General features: G+C 45.6%; 1 protein-coding gene across 1 annotated transcript in view; it reads left to right on the top strand.

Annotated features, from left to right (window-relative positions):
- The window catches only part of Arhgap17 (Rho GTPase activating protein 17), a 75,907-nt gene extending 54,021 nt beyond the window's left edge, over positions 1-21,886 (top strand). The window contains exons 9-14 of the mRNA XM_076928315.1: positions 2,936-3,027; positions 4,099-4,255; positions 5,720-5,953; positions 8,328-8,497; positions 13,604-14,092; positions 21,027-21,886. Of these exons, the coding sequence (XP_076784430.1) occupies positions 2,936-3,027; positions 4,099-4,255; positions 5,720-5,953; positions 8,328-8,497; positions 13,604-14,092; positions 21,027-21,157 (1,273 nt within the window). The 3' untranslated portion in view covers positions 21,158-21,886. The remainder of the gene's footprint in view (positions 1-2,935; positions 3,028-4,098; positions 4,256-5,719; positions 5,954-8,327; positions 8,498-13,603; positions 14,093-21,026) is intronic.
- Positions 21,887-22,380: the final 494 nt, after the last annotated feature.

Below are 22,380 nucleotides of genomic sequence, written 5' to 3'. Positions count from 1 at the left end.
AGTGTAGTAGTGTCTGAACATGTGGCAAGATGCCCTTGGGCTAGACAGTTGCGTGTAGACATGCTAGGAAGACGAGGATTGTCCCAGCAGTTGATTTGTACAGATTGGCCTCATCATTCTGTCATGGCTAGAAAAAATGGTTCTTTTCTCCAGTGTGGGGAAGGTGTCTTTCATATCTCCTGTCCTCAGGAAGGAAAAAGAAAGCCAGAACCCTCTCTGGCATCTGCTATTTTCACATGCTTTTACCTCAGCATGGCCCTATTCCACAGGGCACATTGGGGTGCTGACAGTGTAGGTAAGAGGGTGTGACAGCCTGCGGAGGCTGGTGAGCACCCTCCTTTGGGAGTAACACTTGTTCACCTTAGTGAATGAATAGTTTCCTGCCCTTGGCACTGAGACCAGAGAAGGAACCCTAGTATGCCACACAGCTTAGATCCTGCCCTTTGAGGACAGTATGCATAGTCCTGGATCACTGGCAGATGTCTTGACAGGCAGAGGTAGGTTATGAAGGACCTGTGTGTATGGCTGACTTGTTTGGAACTTACTCTTCAGGGAATCGTCAAGGCTCCTGTTCTGATGTTAATATAAAATGTCCCTTATGCAACCATATCTCAAACATGTTTCCCAAGTCATAGTACTGTTTCGTGGGGTTTGTAGAGCTATGGAGAGGTGGGGCCTAGCTGGGCAGTGGTGGCGCATGCCTTTAATCCCAGCACTTGGGAGGCAGAGACAGGCAGATTACTGAGTTTGAGGCCAGCCTTGTCTACAGAGTGAATTCCAGGACAGTCAAGGCTATACAGAGAAACCCTGTCTCGAAAAACTAAAAAGGAAAAAAAAATAGAGGTGAGGCCTGCTGTTGGAGGCAGGTTTTTAGGGTTCATTTTTGAAGGTGATACCTGGCCCCTGCTTCACCTCCATAAGAAGATCCTTCACAAAACTATTCTGCTGCTGTGACAGTTCTTTCACCTGTGTGGTAGAAACCATGAGCCCAACCAAGTCTTTGCTTCCTTGAGTCACTTTGCCATAGCAGTGTGACAGTAACTAATACTGGCCTAAGCAGAATGGCTTCACAGTGTTGCCTTTAGGAAGCCTTTGCTGGCCATGAGCCGTGTGGGTTAACTTGAAGAGATAGGCATGAGGGCTCAGCTTGGGAGCAGGTGCTCATCTGAGGATGCTGAGTTTGAAAAGAACCAGTAATTTGCTCGGGGCTCCATGACAGGACGGTGGTGGGGTATAAGCACTGGCCACAAAGTCCTTGTCCTTACTTGTCACTCCCTTATTGCTGCTGGCCAGCTTAGCAAATCAGTCATTCAATTGCTTGTGTATTCCCAGTTTTGTTTCAGAAAATAGTTGTAAGGATACAGTGTCATAAAGCAAAATTGAAGTTAAGTAGGAAGATGGGCTAAGTGCATAGATTATATAGCAAATAAATCCCTGACCGAAGATACCCACATAGAAGAGTAATGCAAGTCTTTAGCTGTGGGGACAAAAAGAATCTTCAAAGGAAAACAGACAAAATTCAAAAAGTAGTACAGCTTAGCTGGTTAAAAATCAGTACATTTGGGGGCTAGAGAGGTGGCTCAGCGGTTAAGAACACTGACTGCTCTTCCAGCCGTCCTGAGTTCAATTCCCAGCAACCACATGGTGACTCATAACCATCTGTAATGGAATCTGATGCCCTCTTCCAGTATGTCTGAAGAAAGCGACAGTATATTCACATATATAATATAAATAAATCTTTAAAAAAATTCCCAGCTCCCAGCATGAAATATTATAAGAATATCTTTTTAAAAATAATCAGTACAGTTAACAGTAATAGTCACAGCTTTCTATGCCCAGAAACTTGTCAGGAAGCACCATAGACCAAAGCTAGGAAGAAGATGCCCCAGATGTCTGAAAAACGCCTGAAAGAAAGCTGTGTGAATAATCAGCAGTATGTTTTTTAAAAGAATTCTTGGACTAGGACACACATGGGCATGGGCACTGAACTGAATCTTCATGTGAGGAAGAGTAGAAGGGCATTCTGCCAGGAGAGCTTGGGCCATGCTGGACGGTGCATGTGAAGGAGCTAGATGGTCTGATTGGTTAGGAAGTGGGTAGCACAATCTGAGGACTGAGACACAGTGACACTAGGACCAGAGAGGTTGGTTAGAGGCCATCAGACCTGAAAATGAGGCTCCTAGGAATCCAGTATCTTCCTAAATTATGCCCCTGTGCCTCAGACATCATGATGTGATAGATACCTGAGAGAACAGCTTAAAAGTATAAGCATTTATGTAGGTCTCATAGGTGTCAGCTGGCTGCATGGCTGTGATCATCTGACAAGGCAGACCCTCTTGGCAGCAGGAGCATGTGGCAGAAAGTGTTACCTAGGTCCTGCTGGCCAAGAAACAGAGCTAGAGAGGAAAGGGCCAGACATCTTTAAAGGTCTTTAGAGGCAATGCTGGTAAAATTCCTTCCCAGAGATGTGAAGCAGCATCTGTCCCTTCTTCCAAGGTCCCAGCCAAAACCTGAGGCATGATTCTGCCAGAGTTCAGTGAACCAATGAATTACTGGGTTTTCTTATAGAAATGGGGGTGGGGGTGGGGGGAGGGATGATTATATGGGCGTGGCCACTCCTGTAGCCAGCTGCAGATGAGGGCTTCCTCAGAGCTGCATAGATAAAGTTCCAAATCCAGTCTGTGTATATTCCATCCCTCAGCACACACCAGGCCATTTCAGGCAGTCCACTCTGATGAGGAAGGATTGATAATAGCTGGGTAATTCTTCCTCTTGGCCCATTACTGGCAAACTCTCAGGATAGGGCCTTGTGGGTTTACTTTTTGTATCTGTATGTAAATATTTTATTCATTAGCAATCATTGAGGTGCCTTGACAGCTTGAAGACATGTGTGGCTGCCAAGAGGAGCATTTTAATTGTTTGAACTTCCTTGCAGAACGCTGGCTGAAATAGCAGCTGCCACATCCGTCCACGTGGTCGCAGTGATTGAGCCCATCATCCAGCATGCAGATTGGTTCTTTCCCGGAGGTACTCATGACTCCAGGCTATGTGACAGTAGTATACCACATTTTTAAAAGAAAGAAAACATGTTAATGATTGTGTAATTGGTTTCACTTTCTCACACTTCACTTCAGATGTCATTCATATGCATTTGTATTTTGACATGATGATAATTATATTATTTTTCCATTTCCCTTAGTTTCACTAAAATATGCTTACATAGTATATATTGAATATCCGCTAGTTGCTATGATTGTATACTGTCTGTTCTGATGGATTCCCTAAGAAGGCAACCATATAAACAGATAAATTATAAAATTATCAAGTGGCAAATTGGAATGTTGGATAGAGAAAGATTTGACAAGCTCAGGTGCTAGGAAAAGAGAGCCAAGGTCTGTTTCTCAGGAGTGATACTGAAGGCATAGAGACCTTTTACTTAGCACAGGGTTTTTGATGAGTTTGGATAGTTGTTTGGACTATCAAAGGTAGAAAATAAAGCAGGCAAGGCTGGGGCTGTTTGGAGTTGGTTTGTGAAGGTCAGTGAATTAGGGTTTTCTTCTGTAGCTGGTGAATTTTCCAGTTTCTTTTGTGATTATGGGATCCACAGAGGTTCCCATGGCCTCCTCCTCAGGAGCTGGTTGTCTGTATGTTGATTCCCATGTCCTGCCCCTCCTTTTCTCAGCACAGTCCAGCTGCCTCGTCCACTGCAGTGTGCGCTCCTGATGCAGGGCTGGCTCAGTTCTCTTCTATCTTCCTGTCCTTGAGACTCACTCAGTGCTGGTGCTTATGCTGCCTTGGATCTCCTAACTGCCACAGGCAGTGAGCAGGCAATGCTGCCTTTCATTTCTAGTTTATATCAAAGGATTGGTTTCTGTCACTTTTTAAATGATTCAATAGGTTCTTCATGTTCCTTGTCCCTTTCTGAATTCTTGGATTTCTCTTTAAGAGCAGTAGAGCTGTGTGCTCAGCTGGCCTCGCTGGGGTCAAGGCCTATCTGTTTTACTTGAGCTCTGCCTGCGGAGTACCGAGGCTCTCATCCCACTGGGGTATTGGAGAGCTCTCCTGTGCCAAGTCTTACATTTGTTTCTCTTCTGACAGAGGTAGAATTCAATGTATCAGAAGCATTTGTGCCTCTTGCTACCCCAAATTCTAATCACTCATCCCATACTGGAAATGATTCTGACTTGGGGACTCTGGAGAGGAAGCGACCTGCCAGCATGGCAGTGATGGAAGGGGACTTGGTGAAGAAGGAGAGGTACGTACAGAATTGGTCACTTCCACAAAAATAATAGGTGTCATGTAGGAGGACATGTAACCATGCATCTGGTACTGGCTTAATGACCCCCTGTGTGACCCCGACACACAGTCCAGATAATTCAAGAACCACACTCTCCACCTCTACAGGCATTAATCTGAGCACAAAGTAGGGAGTGTAGCTTGTCTGTTCACATCTGTGCTTGTGCAGCAGCCTTTACTTAATGGCTTGTTAAATGCCCACAGTAAAAAGAGTGGTGTCACACTAAATCCACTTGCATGCGTCTTGAGTGTTAAGGAAACATAATTAACGTGTGGATTTTGGCTGAGGATCATATGAAGACAACCACGTTTCCCAGTGAGCTGTGGAGAAACATATTTTTGGCCTTGATACATTTGCTAACTGCTGAGAGAAGCCCCAGAATTTGACAGTCCTGGATGGGAGAAAATGTATGTTTTAAACTTAGAGGCAGTATGTTTCCATCCTATTGTCTATGGGCAATTTATGAGATGTTCAGTATTAATTAAGACTATATAAAATCTGTGCCTTAAGCGGGCAATGTAGCCCCTAAGTGAGGAAACTTACAGTTTTTCCAAGTAAGAGCCATGTGGAACAACACGCTGTCTTCATACACCTGACAGACTGTCTCACAGTGGTTTCTCTTGTTCAAAGAAAGCTTTACCTCCACAGTCTCTCTCCCTGAAATTCACCATCATCCTTTGTAATTGAGTACTGTTACCTGAGCCTCATTCAGTCCTCATCATCATCCCCTGGTGGCCTATTAGAGCTGTTAGTGTTCTGAATCTAAGTTACAGGAGGTGGCACAAGTCTCATTAGCCCATGACACACCATTCTTAGCTGTCTGCTCTGCTTATTCTCCAGTAAACATCATTCAGTTTTCCAAACTTAAGAAAATTAGGTTTGGCAGTGCATGCCCTAATGCTGTGAATGAAGAGTGTGTTTCTTCTACCCCATCCTTTAGACACCATCCTCCCAAAACCAACTATTTTTTTCCAGCTGGATGTAGCTTTCAGTCATATCCTCATGTGCACATGTGTATCTCATGCAAGTTCAGAGGCAGCATGGTGTGCTCTTGTGCAGCCACTGATATGCTTCTGAGTTTGGCTTCCACCTTCTTCCCACGTTTGAGATGGGAACTCGATTGGCATAGAACCTAAGTGTCACTCAACATGAGGCTGCCTGTTCGCTCTCAGCTGCACACACCCACCTGATCAAGGGCATTTATTGATCAGTATGTGAGGTGTTGGCTTTGCTAGGGTCCAAAGCCAGATCAGGTGCTTGCTTTGGTAACAGGGATGACCACTGACGTGTCTTGCCACTTACCTGCATGCTGGGCAACGTGGGCGGCTGTCCCTTCTGTGGTTTTAACCTGTGAGAACCAGCGGGCTTCTGTCTCTTTAGTCGGCATGTGTGGTGTGTTGACTGTTTCTTCTTTCTGTGTAGCTTTGGTGTGAAGCTTATGGACTTCCAGGCCCACCGGCGGGGTGGCACTCTAAATAGAAAGCACATATCCCCCGCTTTCCAGCCGCCACTCCCGCCCACGGATGGCAACGCCTTGGCTCCAGCAGGCCCAGAGCCCCCTTCTCAGAGCTCTAGGGCTGACAGCAGCTCAGGGGGTGGGCCTGTCCCCTCTTCTGCGGGCATATTGGAGCAGGGGCTGAGCCCAGGTGACAGCAGGTAAGGAGCCCACTTCTGCTAGCAGTCAAGGCTGGATGCCTCTGCCTTCTTCCAAGTGGCCGTCTTTGGCGTGGAGGCAGAGAGAGAACCAAATTTGCTTTCACTCCTTTGGTTAGTGGGAGAGAAAGATTGCAAAATGCTTGTTTGCTTTTCTGTTTTCAGAAGAAAGCAGCACTTGTTTGTGTGCTTTGGTGCTGGAGATAGAGACTAACGGGTGTCTAATGCTGTGCTCAGCCTCTCCCTGTTCAGTGTGTAGCTGTCAGTGTGCACGGACCGTTTGCCTGTTGTTGTTCAGAGTGCTAACGAGGGAGCATTTGAAAGCAGGGCACTAGCTGAGTCACAGGATTCTTGCCATTTGTCATCCATTTACTCATTTAATAATTATATTCAGTTGCACAGATTCACCAAGTAGCTGCTGTTGCACCAGGCTGCCAGCACACTGGATGACTAAGGGTCCCTCCACCCCTCAGGCACATGGTTCAAGGAAGAAAATAAGGCTGTATGTTTTCTGAAAAGGCTTGTTCATTTGCTTGAATTTCTGACAAGATGCTGGGAGCTGGGCTTCACAGTGGATCACCTTAAGAGACTTTCCGGTTGGAGATTTCCACTCTGTACCACTCAGTTCTCTGCTAATCAGGCAGACAGAGTCCACTGCAAGGCTGATTTCTGCTTCAGAGCCGGTGGCTCTGCAGGAGATAAGAGCCCTGCCCAAGTGCCGACGTTTAAATTGTCATTGCTTTAGTCCTCATCTTTGGCCAGCCACATAGTGCCACATGGTCACAAATACACAAATGTGCATATATATGCAGTAAATGTACACAAAACAAAACCTATTTACCCATGCATGGTTTCTCACACAGGTGGATCTTTCTTGGAGAACTCTGATTGCATCTTTTTTGTTGTTGATAAGATAGGATAGTCCTGTCCTGGTGGTATAATCCCATAATCCCAGTCACTTGGAAGGAAGAATAATTACAAGTTCAAGGCCAGTGTGGGTAACAGTGAGACCTTGTCTCAAAGTAAAAACTAAAGCATAGGGCTGAGGATGTAGCTCAGGTCGGAGAACTTGCATGGTATGGCAGTAGACTTCAGAGAGAGCATAGGACTCCTGTTCTGTCGCCATAGCTGGACTCAGTGCTTATGTTTATCCATGAGTCCTCCTCGACACCTGTAATCTAGGGAAGTCCATCTTTCAGTCAAGAAGTCTTACAATTTTGCCCTTGGCTGTACTTTATGAATGTGCTGCAGGTGCCGTGCTGTCAGTGAGCACTCCGACATGCTGGCCTTGGCTTTAGAGTAAACGGTTTCTGTTTGTCTGAGTGTATAAGCCAATGCACGTATCTTTATTTCCTCATGACATTCAGTTTGTTTAACCAAAGCTGAATATTTAAGGAAATAGTCAGTCGTCTGCAGAAAAAGGAGTGTGTGTCAGCCATCGGTCTCCCTTCTAGTTTTTATACTTGAAATATTTTTGTGCATACTTCAGTGGCATCTGCCCTTTTGTGACCTTGACAAAATATAATCTTTGGTATAAAAAGCTATGAGCCAGGAAGTAAGAGGCCTGGATTGGCTGCCTCCCCTGCTACTATCAGCTTTAGGCTGAGTCATCCAGCAGCTTCTCAGAACTTCTCAGTCCAGATAACTGATGACAATTAAGCCCTTTTTAATCAGAGTTACTTTGCAATTGTTACTTTTGTACAACAGCTAGTAGAAAGTCCTCAAGCCTCATTTTCTTAAAATAGCACCCAGTTTAAGTACATGCAAAACAGAACTTGAGGCTTACTGTGGATGCTCTGAAATGCTTGGCCTTAATGTCTGTGGCAAAGTAGCTGAAACTTAGTCTGTTGCAGGGAATCTCAAAATGCCTAGTCTCTGAGTAAATACTTATCTGCCCAATTTGAGCTATTTAAAATTTCGGATAATCTTCATTTCTCTGGGTTCTCATGTACATAGATCCAGCTGACTATGTTTCAGATAATTTTTAAAACTTTTTCCTGTAGGGCTGGAGACATGGCTCGGTCTGTGTGCACCTCCACACATGTAACACACACACATCTTAAAACAAAACCAGTAGTATCAGACACCTTTTGTCTGCCATTCTCCAGACAAGACAGCATATCCAGCATTCCTGTGGCTTCTCCACTGTCTTGGTTGTTATGAGAGGTGACCTATGGTGCCCAGGAAGGTGTTGACATTAGGTTCTAATGCCATTTTGTATAGAGGGCTGCCTCAGCCATGACTTTTGCTATCTATTAGAGTCCTGGAACTTCACAGTCCCAAACCCCCTACAAGGATGAACTATATTTTATATACTTAGCTTTTTTCCAGGAAATGCCTGACCTCTGACCTCTAACTTTACCTTTACCCCTCACAGTCCTCCAAAACCCAAAGACTCTGTGTCTGCAGCTCTCCCTGCAGCAGGAAGAAACAGCAACCAGATGACCACGGTCCCAAACCAGGCCCAGACAGGTGGCAACTCCAATCAGCTCTCAGTAGGCACACCTCACAGTGCAGCTGGTCCCAGCCCACACACTCTTCGTCGAGGTAAGTGTCCTGCATTCCCTGTGCTTGGGAGAGTGTAAGAACTTCTGGAAGTTACTGCAGAGAGTCAGGAGGAGAAACTCTTGTTACCAGTTAACAAGCAGGAAAATCAGTCATCAAAGAGGAAAAAACATTGAAGAAAACTGAAAACAGAGAAAAGAAATGCCAAAACTATAAAACTTAACCAGCAGAAAGTGAATTCAGAAAGTGCAGTCACGTCAGGTTTCTAGGAAGTTGGTGTTCCAAGCCAGCTGTTTGGGAACCACCGTAGCCTCTTTGACGCTGAGCTTGTGAGCCAGACCTGCAGGCCCAGGGGTTTCTGGCTTGGGAGTAATATCATTGAAACAGTTCCCTCCTGTCTCCTTTGCCCTCCTCAACCCAGCAGCCAGGGCTGTTGCTCTGAAGCACAAAGAAGCTGTTTCACCAACCCCTCTCCCACAGGCACAAGCCATTTCTGTCATGCCACTCTTTGGGGTTTTTTGTCATAGCATTTATTTTTCTTTCTGCTGTAATTCTTCCCAATCCCTGTGCTACAGTGCACATGTAGGGTCAAAAGACAACCTTGGGTTTTGTCCTCAGCTTCTACCTGTTTTTCCACTATGTATGCTGGGTCAGCTGCCCAGGGGAATTCTGGGGATTCTCTCATTTCCACCTTCCATCTCTCTATTGGAGGAGCATCACAGGTGTGCTCCCGTGCTGAGCACTGGTCCTCACACTTGCATAGCAAGAGCTTTACGTGCCTGAGGCATTGTGTTCTAGCTGCTAAGTGTCTTTCTTGACCTGAATTTGTAAATCTTGTTTAGTTCATATCATTCTCCCCAAGGTCTTAGTGAGCGCAGTTCCTACCTGTCTCTTACTCAACATCCTACCCACTTGTGTGCCTGGCAGAGATGGCACTCAGTAAGCTCGTGTGGTCTGGAGCTCTGGGTGCCTCAGAGGGCTAGAAAAACTGGGACTAACTTTATCCCTACCTTAGTCAGTATTCTGTTGCTGTGAGGAGACACCATGACAAAGGCAGTTCTTAGAGAAGAAAGCATTTCATTGAGGGGTTTGCTTACAGTTTCCGAGGGTTAGGTTAGTCCATGATCATCATGGCAGGAAGCGTGCAGGTGCTGCTGGAGCAGTGGCTGAGAGCTTTTCATTCTGGTCTATAGGCAGCAGGCAGGCAGGCAGGCAGGCAGGCAGGCAGACAGACAGACAGACAGACAGACAGACAGACAGACACTGGGCCTGGAGTGGGCCTTTGAAGCCTCAGAGCCCACCTCCAGTGACATACCTCCTCCAACAAGGCCACATCTCCTGTTTCTACAAAACTCTGCTAACTGGTGACTAAGCATTCAAACATATGACTCTGTGGGAGCATTTTCATTCAAACCACAGTTTCTGAACCTTTGTTGATGTCTGTAGGTAGTTTTGGTTGTCACAAACAGCAGGAGGTGACAACAGTTAGGGAACAGAGGCAGGGATGCTAACAGCATTGGCAGTGTGCGGCACAGCTGCTAGTGCTGCTCAACTGGAGAGACCATGGTCTAGAGAGGGTCGTGTTCCAACAGAGATGGATGCATGAGGAAAGCCACACCTCTTACTGCAGGTCCAGCCAGTTCAAGTCCATGTTGGCCAGCTTGTCCCATGGTCCCTATGGTGTTTACTAACGTGTGAAAGATCCTCACCTCACAGTGTCTCATCATTCTGGTTGCTCAAGAAACTGAATTTAACATAGCAAGGGGCACATGTATGCTGAAACATGTTTCTGAGTTTGTATTTTTTACATTTCTCTGAAATTAAGACTGGGGGAAGACAGTCCTTTACCATTGGAAAACCTCCAGGTAGGAATGAGGATATGGATACGATGCTGGAGAGAAGTCACAGAAGACCATCTAACTTGAAAGAAAGGGATTTATGGTCTTGGAGGCTGGGAAATCCATGGGTGACTTGGTGTCAATCTTGCGGTGAAGCCTTATGCTGCTTCAACTCCTGGAGCAAAGCAGAAGGGAAGAGGGCTGCAGGAGAAAGCCAGGGAGGGAGCCAAAGGCAGGAACAATTCATGAGGTGCTTCCTTTAGGCCTCCCACTGTGAGTTATGGCCCCAACACACAGACTTGGGGCAGGGAACTGAAATCACAGCACCAAGCACATAATAAATAATATTGCAGACTTCTGCACACATGCTCACTGGAGTGCACAGTGGCCCTCAGGGAGAGGTGGTTAAGAGAAGAGTAGACACAGGCTGCCAAACTTTTGAGAAGCTGCAGCATGTTCTCCAGGATCAGCCCTTAGAGCAATGCATGACAGACCGTAAGGCCTCTTCTCTACTAGATCTTAGAGATGACAAGTGTGTTCAGCACAAGAACTGCTCATACGCAGGCATGTGGGCTGTAGGAGCTCGGGAGACAGGACCCAGGCCACACCCCTTGCTTGCTCTGCACCCTTTTTTTCTGGCCATGCTCTAGTCATTAGATGCTCAGGTGTCCTGGCACCCTGCTGAAATGGGGACCATGAGAGGTATCAGACTCTAGTAAGGGGGAGCAGCTTGAAAGGGTTGTTCCATCTTCACCACAGAACTAGCTGAACGCTGGAGCAGGGCAGCTGAACAGTAGAGCTGTCTGGGATGGGGTGGGGAGACAGCAGGCAGGCCACAGGCAGTGTTGTCAGAAAGGGCCACTAACCATTGCAGTGACTCAGGGAAGGTGGCAGTGGACACAGGAGAGAGATCAAGAAGATCTGACCTCTATCTTCGATGCCACTCTTAATGCAAGGGCATTGTAGAAGATGAAAAAGACCCTGAACTCCAGAATGTGTTCTGTCTTTAGCCTAAAGGTACACACTGCTTACAGGATGCTAACTTGACCTTTTCCAATGTACCTTGCATGTATATAGGAGAAATAAAAATACGAGGAGGGTCAAATGAAGGAGAGTTGCAAGTATTAAATTCATTGTTGGATTTTTTGAGACGGGATCTTGCTGTGTAGCCCAGGCTAGCCTCATACACTCAAAGTGTTCCAACCTCAGCCTCCTGAGCACTGGAATTACAAACTTGTGCCCCTCCCCCTCCTCTGTAGCATATGTACTCTTTCTAAAGCACTCCACAAACGCTGATGATCATTAATAAATACACTTTTTAAGCAGGAAGGCAAGCTTGGTTCCAATATGGCCATAAGCCCCCTTCATCCTTATTGCTCTCCTGTCCTATACTCCTGTCTTCTCCATCTGTCCTGCCTGCCTGAGCACAGCTATAAAGATGGCTCCCCAGAACCCAAAAGGTCCTGCAGGACCAGTTTTATTCTGCCTGCCTGCACTTCAGCATCCTAGCACCTCCATCATGGTCCCAGACAAGATCTGTTTGTCTCCAGCCCGGCTGCCCTGTGCACTGTTCTCAGGCTTCCTCACCTTAGTCTTCTGCATTATAAATGTCAGACATGAGTTCATCTCCAGTGTGAGTTTACAGTTAGTACTGCTTAGAGCAGAAAACCAGATTTTTTTCTTCTCACCCTCCCTTTCCACTTCTTGTTTGTTTGTTTGTTTTTGTTTTTCGAGACAGGGTTTCTCTGTGTAGTCCTGGCTGTCCTGGAACTCACTCTGTAGACCAGGCTGGCCTCGAACTCAGAAATCCACCTGCCTCTGCCTCCCAAGTGCTGGGATTAAAGGCGTGCGCCACCACCGCCCGACTCCCTTTCCACTTCTTTTTCTCTTCTTTTTTTTTTTTTTTCTCCTCCTCCTCTTCCTTAATGCTTACATCAACCAGAGTGTAGCTAATATTCCAAAGAGCTTTTGTAAGCTGACTGTTGTTTCTGTAGGGAAAGATTTTATGAGTTGCTGGGCTCAGAGTTCTCGGCCCATATATCAGAGCAAACATCATATAACCCCTCTTGCTGGGCCCTGTGAATAGAAAGAAAAGCAGTGTGGGAAGGAAAAGGAGGAAAAAGAATTTGGGGAGACCACATGAGATAGGTTTGAATCTGTTCCATTGCCTATTAGCTGTGCGATTATTAGAAAATAACCTGCCAGATTCCACTCTGGGCCAGTTCCACAGTGATCTAGTGAGATGGACATAAGAGGCCTGGTTTACAGATGAGTGATGCCTGCTTATTTCTGTCCTCTGATTCTTCCTGTCTTGGGGTTCTCAGTATGACCTTGGGAGAAATGTGTTCAAGATGCTCCTCTTTGTCCCCACCATCCTCTTCTTACCACCAGATTCTCTTCAGATCTAAGCTGGCCTCAGAGAGGGATTGTGATTCGGCTCATTTTAGGGAAATAGATGCAGGCTGGTTTGTAATTGATTATATCTAAAATGTGTCCAGAATTGGTAGAATTTCCATGAGTAAAAAATAAAGTCAGGGTCTGAGGGGAGGATGTAGTCCAGTGGTAGAGTGCATGCCCAGCATGGAGGGGGCCCAGGTTCAATCCCAGTAGCTACCCTCCCCCACACCTACCTCAGACCCTGCAGAAAATGCTTAGACAATTGCAAGTGGAGGTGGGCGCCTCTGTTCTTCTTCCTAGATTTGTTCCCATACTTTAAAGTCAAAGTGTGTGGGGACTCTGGAAAAGGGCCATTAAAAAGCCCTCAATTTTCTGTTTTGTATGGGTGTGTAGTCTCTCTTAAACTGAGTTTTCTTCCTTTTGAACTTGTAAAATGACAGGTCACTAAGACACACACACACACACATATTCATGCACTTAACTTTTTACATAAATTGCTTTACTGAACTAGTTTAAGTTTACAGTTTTGTTCCCACTATGCCTGTTACCCCATAGTTACTGTCTGGCTTTATTACCCCGCATTTGTTACAGCCAAGACACCAGTGTCAGTGTCATTAATTCCACACTGGATTCAGCTTTTCCATTTGTCCATAGTGTCCACCTTGCCTTCTACTTACTGCCCAAGAAACACTTTGTTTTGTTTCTGTGTTCTGGCTCTTTAGTGTCCTCAGGTTGGAAAGGGGTCTGTTTTTCCTTCGTTTCTGTGGCTGTTTGCCAAAAGTTCTTGGGAGTGGACGGGTCTAAAGCTGGGGACTCATACACCAGGCCCCTCCTGGCATATCTGTACCCCTCCCACAACCACACACAGTCCTAACCCCTGCTCTTACTAACCTGTTTTCTCTCTTCTGTGCAGCTGTGAAGAAACCTGCCCCGGCACCCCCCAAACCAGGAAACCCACCTCCTGGCCACCCTGGAGGGCAGAGCTCTTCAGGCACAGGCACATCCCCAAAGCCAAGCGCCCGAAGCCCATCGCCACCTCAGCAGCAGCAGCAGCAGCAGCAGACACCAGGCATGCGCCGCTGCTCCAGCAGTCTGCCTCCCATCCAGGCGCCCAGCCACCCACCACCACAGCCCCCCACACAGCCTCGGTTGGGTGAACAGGGACCAGAGCCGGGCCCCACACCACCTCAAACCCCCACACCACCTAGCACCCCACCCCTGGCCAAGCAGAATCTATCACAAAGCGAGACCACACAGCTGCAAGGAACCCTCCCAAGACCACGGCCGGTGCCCAAACCCCGAAACAGGCCTAGTGTGCCACCACCCCCAAATCCACCTGGAACCCACACGGGGGATGGTGGCCTCACACCCGCAGTGCCCACAGCTTCCAGAATCGTCACTGGTGAGTAGCAGGTGCCCCGGTATTCTCTTGGGCTTCCCTTGAGGGCAGTCACCCCAAGCCAGGTTGAGCAAGTACGTGCTGGGAGTGCAGCCACACTTGATTCCTTTGAGCCATTTGTGGCTGCTTTTATGTCAAGACAGCAAAGATGTCTGCCATGGCACGGATCATAAGCCTGTAGTTTTCTTCTAGGTGGAAGACTGTCTTCATTTCCATACTGTAAAGTCAAATGCCTTTAAGTCCAGGTGGAAGGTATTGTACAACATGAACATGGAGTTCATAGTCAATTCCTTCTCAAAAGCTGGGCATAGTGACCAATACTTGAAGACAGGAGCCTCATCCACAAAGCAAGTTATAGGCCACACTGGACTTAGTGTAAAAGTAAAATGCATATACTAAGTGCAGACCTTCAGAAAGCACCATCCGCTAAATCGAATGCTCTGGGAAGGCAGGTCTTCTGAGCACATCAGATCACTGTGATAGCCTCAAATGGCTTAGTGGGGGTGAGTGGAAATTGTCCCATCATCCCCATGGATCTGCCTTAGGCATGAAGTTGATTGTACATTGTAGGGCTACCTTGTGGGGTATTTTAATAGATAGTACTATAAATCATGATAGGAAGAATGTTTGCCACCTGAGTACTGAACTTTCTATTTAGTTTGAAAAATAATGGGTTCTTTGGTGTTTTTAATGGTCATTTCTTAACAGCAGCTTGCTTTTAATTACTGCAACCTTGCTGTGGGTTGTCTTGTATGGGAGCATGCTAGTAGAAGCCACTGCTCTGTACCTCTGGCTCTCCAGCCCTCACAAGTGACTTCTCAGCAGATGATAACCCAATGCGAAACCCAAAATAATAAGTTAACTAACTATAAAAAGTTTTTTTCCAGGAATATAATGCATCGTTTAATGTATGTTACCAGTAGTTAATAACCGTTTCTATGACAGCAGGTTGTTTATTTGACTAGCACAAAGCCACATTGGTTTCTTTGCTATGTGTTTCCCACTAGATGCCCTTCCCGGTGCCCTCACAGGTGGGGAAGGTTTCCAGAACTAAGGTCTGTAACACCAGCAGCTTGAACTGCAGCTGCAAGCGCCCCGCTTAGCCATGTTCTGTGTGTGCTTGGCTTTGTGCTCAGAGTGGCCATTTGACCCCATGCCATGGCCATCAGTCAGCCATCCATTCTGTGTCGTATAGTTATGCCTTTTGTCCCGTCAGAAGAATTGTGAGCTTTAGCTTTGCCCCAAATCTAAGAAGACGCTGTCACTAGGGTGAGATCTCAGTTTGAAGCCCTCAGATAAGATGCTGTATTGTTCCATTTTTTTCTTTGGGTAAGCCTCTCCCAGGGTTCTGCTCTTCTCAGTACTATTTACCTGTCACTGGCTTATCAGTATCCAACAGAAGAGGACCAGGGTACCATCAACACAGAAAATTACGCACCCCTGTGTTTTGTGCTTTAATTTTTAATTTTGTATCTTAAGTGCAAAGTAACTGCATGGAGCTTCTTAATTGATGTCTAAAACTCTCAGCCCCTCCAAACGTCCCAGATAATCCTCCCCTGAGCCCCCTTTATGCCCTTTGCATCTAGCATGCTTACATTTTGCTTTCCTAAGCTGTATGAGATTTTAAAAGACACACGGAGGCTCACCTGAACATACCTTTGGGCATATATTGGGCAGCAGAGTCTCCCATATGGAACAGCTGCTTTATTCAGTGCTCTTGGCCTTTTTTTTTTTTTTTTTTTTGGTTTTTTTCGAGACAGGGTTTCTCTGTGTAGCCCTGGCTGTCCTGGAACTCACTCTGTAGACCAGGCTGGCCTCGAACTCAGAAATCCGCCTGCCTCTGCCTCCCAAGTGCTGGGATTAAAGGCGTGCGCCACCACTGCCCGGCGGTCTTAGCCTTTTATAAGATATATAGTGTAAGTGTTCACAGCATAGTTCAAGCTTGATATGGTGGAGGATATAGACATTCATCTGCTTTCCTCAGGACCTGGTAATTAACCCATTAGTTGAGTGACTAAACCTTAGTTAAGACTGAGCCTTTTAACCCTTTAATACTTATGACACCAAAATTTTACTCAGTTCTTTTAACTAGACTAGAGAACTCTGCAAACCAGAAATAAGCCTATTTTGTAGTACCATGGGCACCCATGATATTGCCATGTCTGTGTATTTATTGCCAAAAGATTATTTTAATTGATTTATCAGTCACTACACTTTATAGTGAGGTGAAATTTTACTTTTAAAAATAATCTAAGATGTTATCTGGTTTTTTTTTATTCTTTGCTATAAATTTTCTTAGCACAAAAATTCCAGGATCCCTGTAGTTTCCTTTGTATTGTAGCATTAACCTAAAGTATCTTAACGTCCCCAGCCTACACACACTTGAAAATGTATAGAAGGCCAGCCTGTGGAATTTAGGAATCTCCTCTAGCATGGATCATGCCGTTAGTGACTCTTCTTGGATATGGTCTTCAAGACAAAGTATACAGCACAGCCTTTTATTGTGACATGCTTTAACTTACGAAACTTTGAAAAGATTCCAGAAAACATCTCACCATTTGCATCATTTAACTTAAAGTTTCAGGCGTTAGGGATTGAGTGAACACTGTGAGCAGGGCACACTGCCAAGCTGACTTGGTAGCTCACTCTCGTCTTCAAAACTCAGTTCAGAGCTCTGGAGAAGGGAGAGGTTCTGGGCCATCCTAAATATCAAGCTCTCATTGTGACTGTGTAAAGCAGTAGGATTTTAGCAAAGAGTATTCTAATTTAAACATTTTATTAAATAATTTAGATGTATGACCTGCCATATTCAGTAAGAACTGAAATTGGAATGTTTAATGGTAAGGAAAAGGCAACTGATTGGCCAAAGCATTTTTGCTACTTTATGATCGTATTTGTGCACTAATGGCTGTCACTAACCAAGTCACCCTAACCCTGCCTGCCTGCACCCCTACTAATAGTGCATGCACTAAGGAGGGCTGACCGTGTCCATGCTTGCTCTTCATTGTTCTTCATTGTTCTAAGAACTAAATGTGTTCACGGACTTTAACAGGTGGTCACTGGGCTGGCCTTGTTATGCCTTCATTTGTATTCTTTCCTCTCCTAGCAGGCTTGAGATATAGTAGACAGAGCATGTGCTATAGCACAGGAGACACCCTGGGAAGGCACAACCTGGTTGATGTGTCAAGTGCCGACATTGGGCACAATGGGTAAAGGGATTAAATCAGATGAAATAAGAAAGGCTCTATCAGCCCTTAATAGCAGTAGGTGAGCGAACGATAGTTAGCTATTATTGTGTTACATGCCAGACTAGGCCTTGTAGAACCCAGAGAGAAACAAGAGGTTTCAAGCACCACCTAGGTATTTGGATCTTTATTTTCTAGTTGCAGAAGTCTGCTTCTAGCCTACCTTTAAAGACTGTCTCGGTCTGTTTTCTGAAGGCAGGGAAGTACATGATCTCATTTGCCCTGTATGAATTTTATCTCAGCATTACAATTTTCCTTTGCATTCTGTGCCATTACCCACATAGGAGTATAGCACTCACTATTTCATCAGCTGTGTGTGCTGTTCATACTTATAGTTGAACATTTACTGGGCTTCTAATTGCAGTTTAATATGTAGATGGTGTATTCATGGGAAGTCAGACATTCAGTGAGATTGAGTATAATCCCTCCTTTAACTAGAGTAGTGGTTTTCAACCTGTGAGTTGCAACACCAAAAGACCATCAGTAAACACATTTTTTTTACATCACAGTTGATAGTAGTAGCAAAATTACAGTTATAAAGTAGCAATGAAAATAAGCTTATGATTGAGGGTCACCACAGATGAAGGACTGTATTAAAGGGTCACAGTAGTAGGAAGGTTGAGAACCACTGGGCTAGAGTAATAAGAAGCTCACTTCGTTGTTCACAGACCGGACTTGCTAAGGGTCCTGGGGCTTTCAGACCTGAGAGAGGCTGGGTGGCGGCAGTGATGTTTGGAGCTTCACTATGCATTGGGTTGCTTTCCAGGGTGTGTTTGAATCTGGTGCTTATATGAGTTGATATCAAAATAGCATTTTTGAAGAAAAGGGTTGCAACTTAAAGCACATAATCAAACTTATTGAAGTGAAAATTCTTCTAGACCCGTACCATAAACTCTATAGAGTGCCAGTCCTGCCCCTTGAAGGCCTGTCTCCCAAATTAAGACACTCACTCAAGAAAGAATGCATTCATTTGTCAGGATCCCAGGTCCATCTCACCATCCTCCCTGTGCCTTGAGGCCAAGTAAGGCATGTTACCTGATGCTCTTTTCTGGGTTTCTTGTTATCTTTAAATTATCTTTAATATGAACTTAACTCCAAGGGATGTACTTACAGACCAGCCCTTCTTGGAGATGTGTGGAATCATTAAAAGAGGGGGAAAAAAGGCTTGAGGGTGTCTTCTAAAGTGACACTTTTCTTGACTGCAGTGGACCAGGTGTTCACAACTTCAGCCATTATCTCCTCAGACAATGTCTTCTCCCTTGGGATGCTCACAGAGGATATACATGGTCCTCTGGGAGGTGGAGAAACACAGTGCAGTTCAGAGAACCCAGATATGCTGTGTTTGCTTTGTGTCTGACCCATGCTGGCATGTCACCTTGATATAGTGGTGCCCTTGGTCTCCACGGTAGAGCTAATGCTGATATAGTGTATACAGCAACTCACTGAAGTGGTATGACACAGCTGGGGAATGCACATGTCTTCATTCTGTAGCAGATGCACAGCTGTGTTTGCTGTCCTTCCAGAAACTGGCCCTGTACACCATGAAGCCCTTCTTACCACTCCCTGCACACACTCCATTGTTTCCTATCACAAAACAATTTCTGTGAGAATGAGAGAGGCTGGGAAGGGCAGATTGGACAGACAGGAGGCAGAAGAAAGCCATGCCCTTACACCTCGCCACATGGGTTTTGTCCTAAATATATTATTGTTTTCATCATAAGTAGAGAATTTCAGAAAAGTACAAATTAAGAAATGATATGTGCCGGGCAGTGGTGGTGCATACCTTTATTCCCAGCTCTTGGGAGGCAGAGGCAGGTGGATTTCTGAGTTCGAGGCCAGCCTGGTCTACAGAGTGAGTTCCAGGACAGCCAGGACTACAGAGAAACTCTTGTCTCAGAAAAAAGAAAGAAAAGAAAAGGAAAGGAAAAAGAAAGAAAGAAAGAGAAGGAAGGAAGGAAGGAAGGAAGGAAGGAAGGAAGGAAAAGGAAAAGGAAAAGGAAAAGGAAAAGAAAAGATATATATGCCAGGCAGTGGTGGCACACACCTTTAATCCCAGCACTTGGAAGGCAGAAGCAGGCAGATCTCTGAGTTCAAGGCTAGCCTGGTCTACAAGATCAAGTTCCAGAACACCCAGGGCTACACAGAGAAACCCTGTCTTTAATTTAAAAAAAAAAAAAAAGTGTATCTGGATGGATTAGGAAAAGAAGAGCCAGTTTGTCCTCTGAAACAGCTGTAGCACGAACAGAGGCATAACAAGTTGACATCTGGTTACTATGCATCTGCACTCTGCATGCTCCACCAGCTCGTGTCTGTCCCTTAGTCCTTGTCCCTGGGCTGGCAGTGGCATCTGGGGTAGGTAGGGTTATAGGGCAGAGACTTGAGTTTGTGATGATTTTCTTGTTCACTGCTGCCTTGAGTCATGGCCACCTCTCTGCATGAGACTGTGAGAAGGAAGGGTTGGAAAGGTGTTTGCACCAGTCCGCTATTTATCTGTCCATCCACTACTTTGTGCCAATCATGGCTGTAAGCACTAAACAAGACAGGTATGCCCTTGCCCTGTGTGAGCCACAAGTCTGAGACGTCCTTAATTCTGTGTACACAGACTCCTTTTGATTTATCTGTGAACCATGAGATTCAGACCCATTCAGTTGGTTTTCAAGTTCCTATAAGTCTGAAATGTCTGGAATGGTGCTGAGCGCCTGGACCCTTTAATTCCTTGGCACATCCATAATCTTAAAATTTTCCCCTAGTTACGGTACAAGGATAAGTTTCTTGACCTAGGAAAAAGTAAACCCACAGCTCAGAACTATACGGAGAGAGGCCAAGAGGGGCTCTGGGGAAGGGGAAGAAACCAGTCTCCTGGCTTACCTATGGGTTTCGTCAAGGCCACATCTGTCTCCTTCATTAGTGTGTCCGTCCTTGCCAGGCAGAGCAGGACCCAGCATGTGGTAGTCTGGAAGAGAGCTGTGGTTAATGAAGTGGTCTTATGAACATGGAAGGAGAGGGGCAGCGGCTTAAGGCCTGTATATTTGCCATCTTACTGAAGGAATTTCCAGTCAACCTAAGAAAACATCATAAGAGATTTCAGCGTATTAGTGTTAAAAAAATAGTATTTAGAGATTTGGTGGTCTACTGAAATTGTTGTCACAAAAGGTGAATGTGTCCCACTGGGGACACTTAATGGAGGTCAGTAAGCTATATGCTACCAGCATTTTGTTGGTAAAAGCCACAAGAGTCTACCCAGTATCCTACAGTGCAGAGGATAGTCCCTGCAACTCAGAGTAACTCAATCCAAGTTTTGATTCAGTGCAGGTTGAGGTCACAGCTTTATAGCCCAGAGGTAACCCCTGCAGTCTCAGAAGAGAGTTCTTCCCAGGGCAATCTTGCCCAGCAGCATAGATGTTGTTAGGAACCCACAGTTAGTGCACTGGAGGCCTAGGTGAGAGTGGAATTGCCCTCACTCAAAGCAAGCATCCTTCAAGTGTCACATCCCTCTGGCTGCCCAGGCTCTCAGGTGTTCCAGTGGGCTGATGTAGACAACTGCTGCCTAGAGTCTCAAGGCCTCAAAACCTCTGGAAAGGGCTGTGTTTGTGCACAGGCTGACTCAGACCTTCCAGCCTCCTTCTTAGCGCATTGGTGGCATTTGGACCTAACTCTCACTGATACCATGTTTCTTCATGTTTTTTGTCCAGACACCAATTCTAGGGTTTCTGAATCAATTCGCAGCATCTTTCCTGAAATACATTCAGACTTGGCAAGCAAAGAAGTGCCTGGCCACATCCTGCTGGACATAGACAATGACACAGAAAGTACTGCATTGTGAAGAAAGCCATTTGCCAGCCTTTGGCCCTCCATCCCAGTGAGCAGAACTGGGTCAGGCAAGCCTCTGTCTCTGCAGACCAAACAGTGAGAAGCTTTCAGTGGGGGAAGGAAGGTCTGACCACGAAGGACTAGACTCCCACGGCCCAAGGAGAAGGTGATGGCCGGTCCTCAAAGCTGAATGACCTGTGTCGTAAAGAAGTTGGCTTGCTTTATCTAGGATGAAAATCATGCCAAAAATGATCAGGACAAAGAAATATTACAGCAGAAAGAGTATACTGCCGAGAAATGTATGGGAAGCCTTTGCCAGTGCTGTCAGCTCAGACAGCACTAGGAGTGACTCAGAAGAGACTTACCTATCTATTTAATAAAACATTAATTATGCAAGTTGCCTACTTCCTGCTACTTGGACTTTGGTTCTCATGTACCAGAGGGAGCTTCCGTTCCTTCAGACTTGCTGCAGAATCATTTTGTATTAAATACAGTCTGTCTCCTCCAACCCCCAGAACCTCGAGCATTGTTGGCGACTGCTGGCTCTGTCGCCTCATCAGAATAGGTGCAAGTCGTGCCTTGTGGACCGCCAGAATATGGAGAGAAATATACCGTTCTTTTTTAAAAAAAACAAAAACAAAAAACAAAAAACAAAACTATAATTGCTACTTGATAAAGAGCAAATGTTATTCTAGTTTCGTGTTTAATTTGAACTAAATATATTCTGTGGTTTATATGAAAACTTGCTAGTTCTTGGAGGCAGACTCTGGTATGTATACATTTGTGTTTGTGCATATATGTGTGTGAGTGTGCCTATATGTTTGACTATAGGAATTTGAAACAATAGAGAAATGCTAGCGTGGTAGTTTCAGCACTTGGGAGGCAGAGGGTTATAAGTTTGAGCTAGCCTGGGATACATGGCAAGTCTCTGGGAGTGGGGAGTGGGGAAGCAGGTATGGTGTGACAGGTAGAAGAATCACGTATTTAAGGTCATCCTTAACTACATACTGAGTTATTTAGACCAGCATGCACTCTATGAGGCCATGTCTCAGAAAGACTGTCCAGCTGTGACTGGCTGCCAGGACCTGTAAGGACCATCCATGGCTAAGGCCTCTTTGTAGGTTTGCAATCTTGATATCTCTTTCTGGTCTGTTCAGAAAGACTTAGACTCAGGGAAGATGACTCCCAGTAACTTTCAGGGCCGTGTGTGTCTCTGTGTGTGTGTGTGTGTGTGTG

This window comes from Arvicanthis niloticus, chromosome 1, assembly GCF_011762505.2.
Source record: "Arvicanthis niloticus isolate mArvNil1 chromosome 1, mArvNil1.pat.X, whole genome shotgun sequence".
In the NCBI taxonomy this organism is placed as follows: domain Eukaryota; kingdom Metazoa; phylum Chordata; class Mammalia; order Rodentia; family Muridae; genus Arvicanthis; species Arvicanthis niloticus.
Note: the sequence above shows the minus strand (reverse complement) of the source record. Positions and strands in the feature narration are given on the sequence as shown.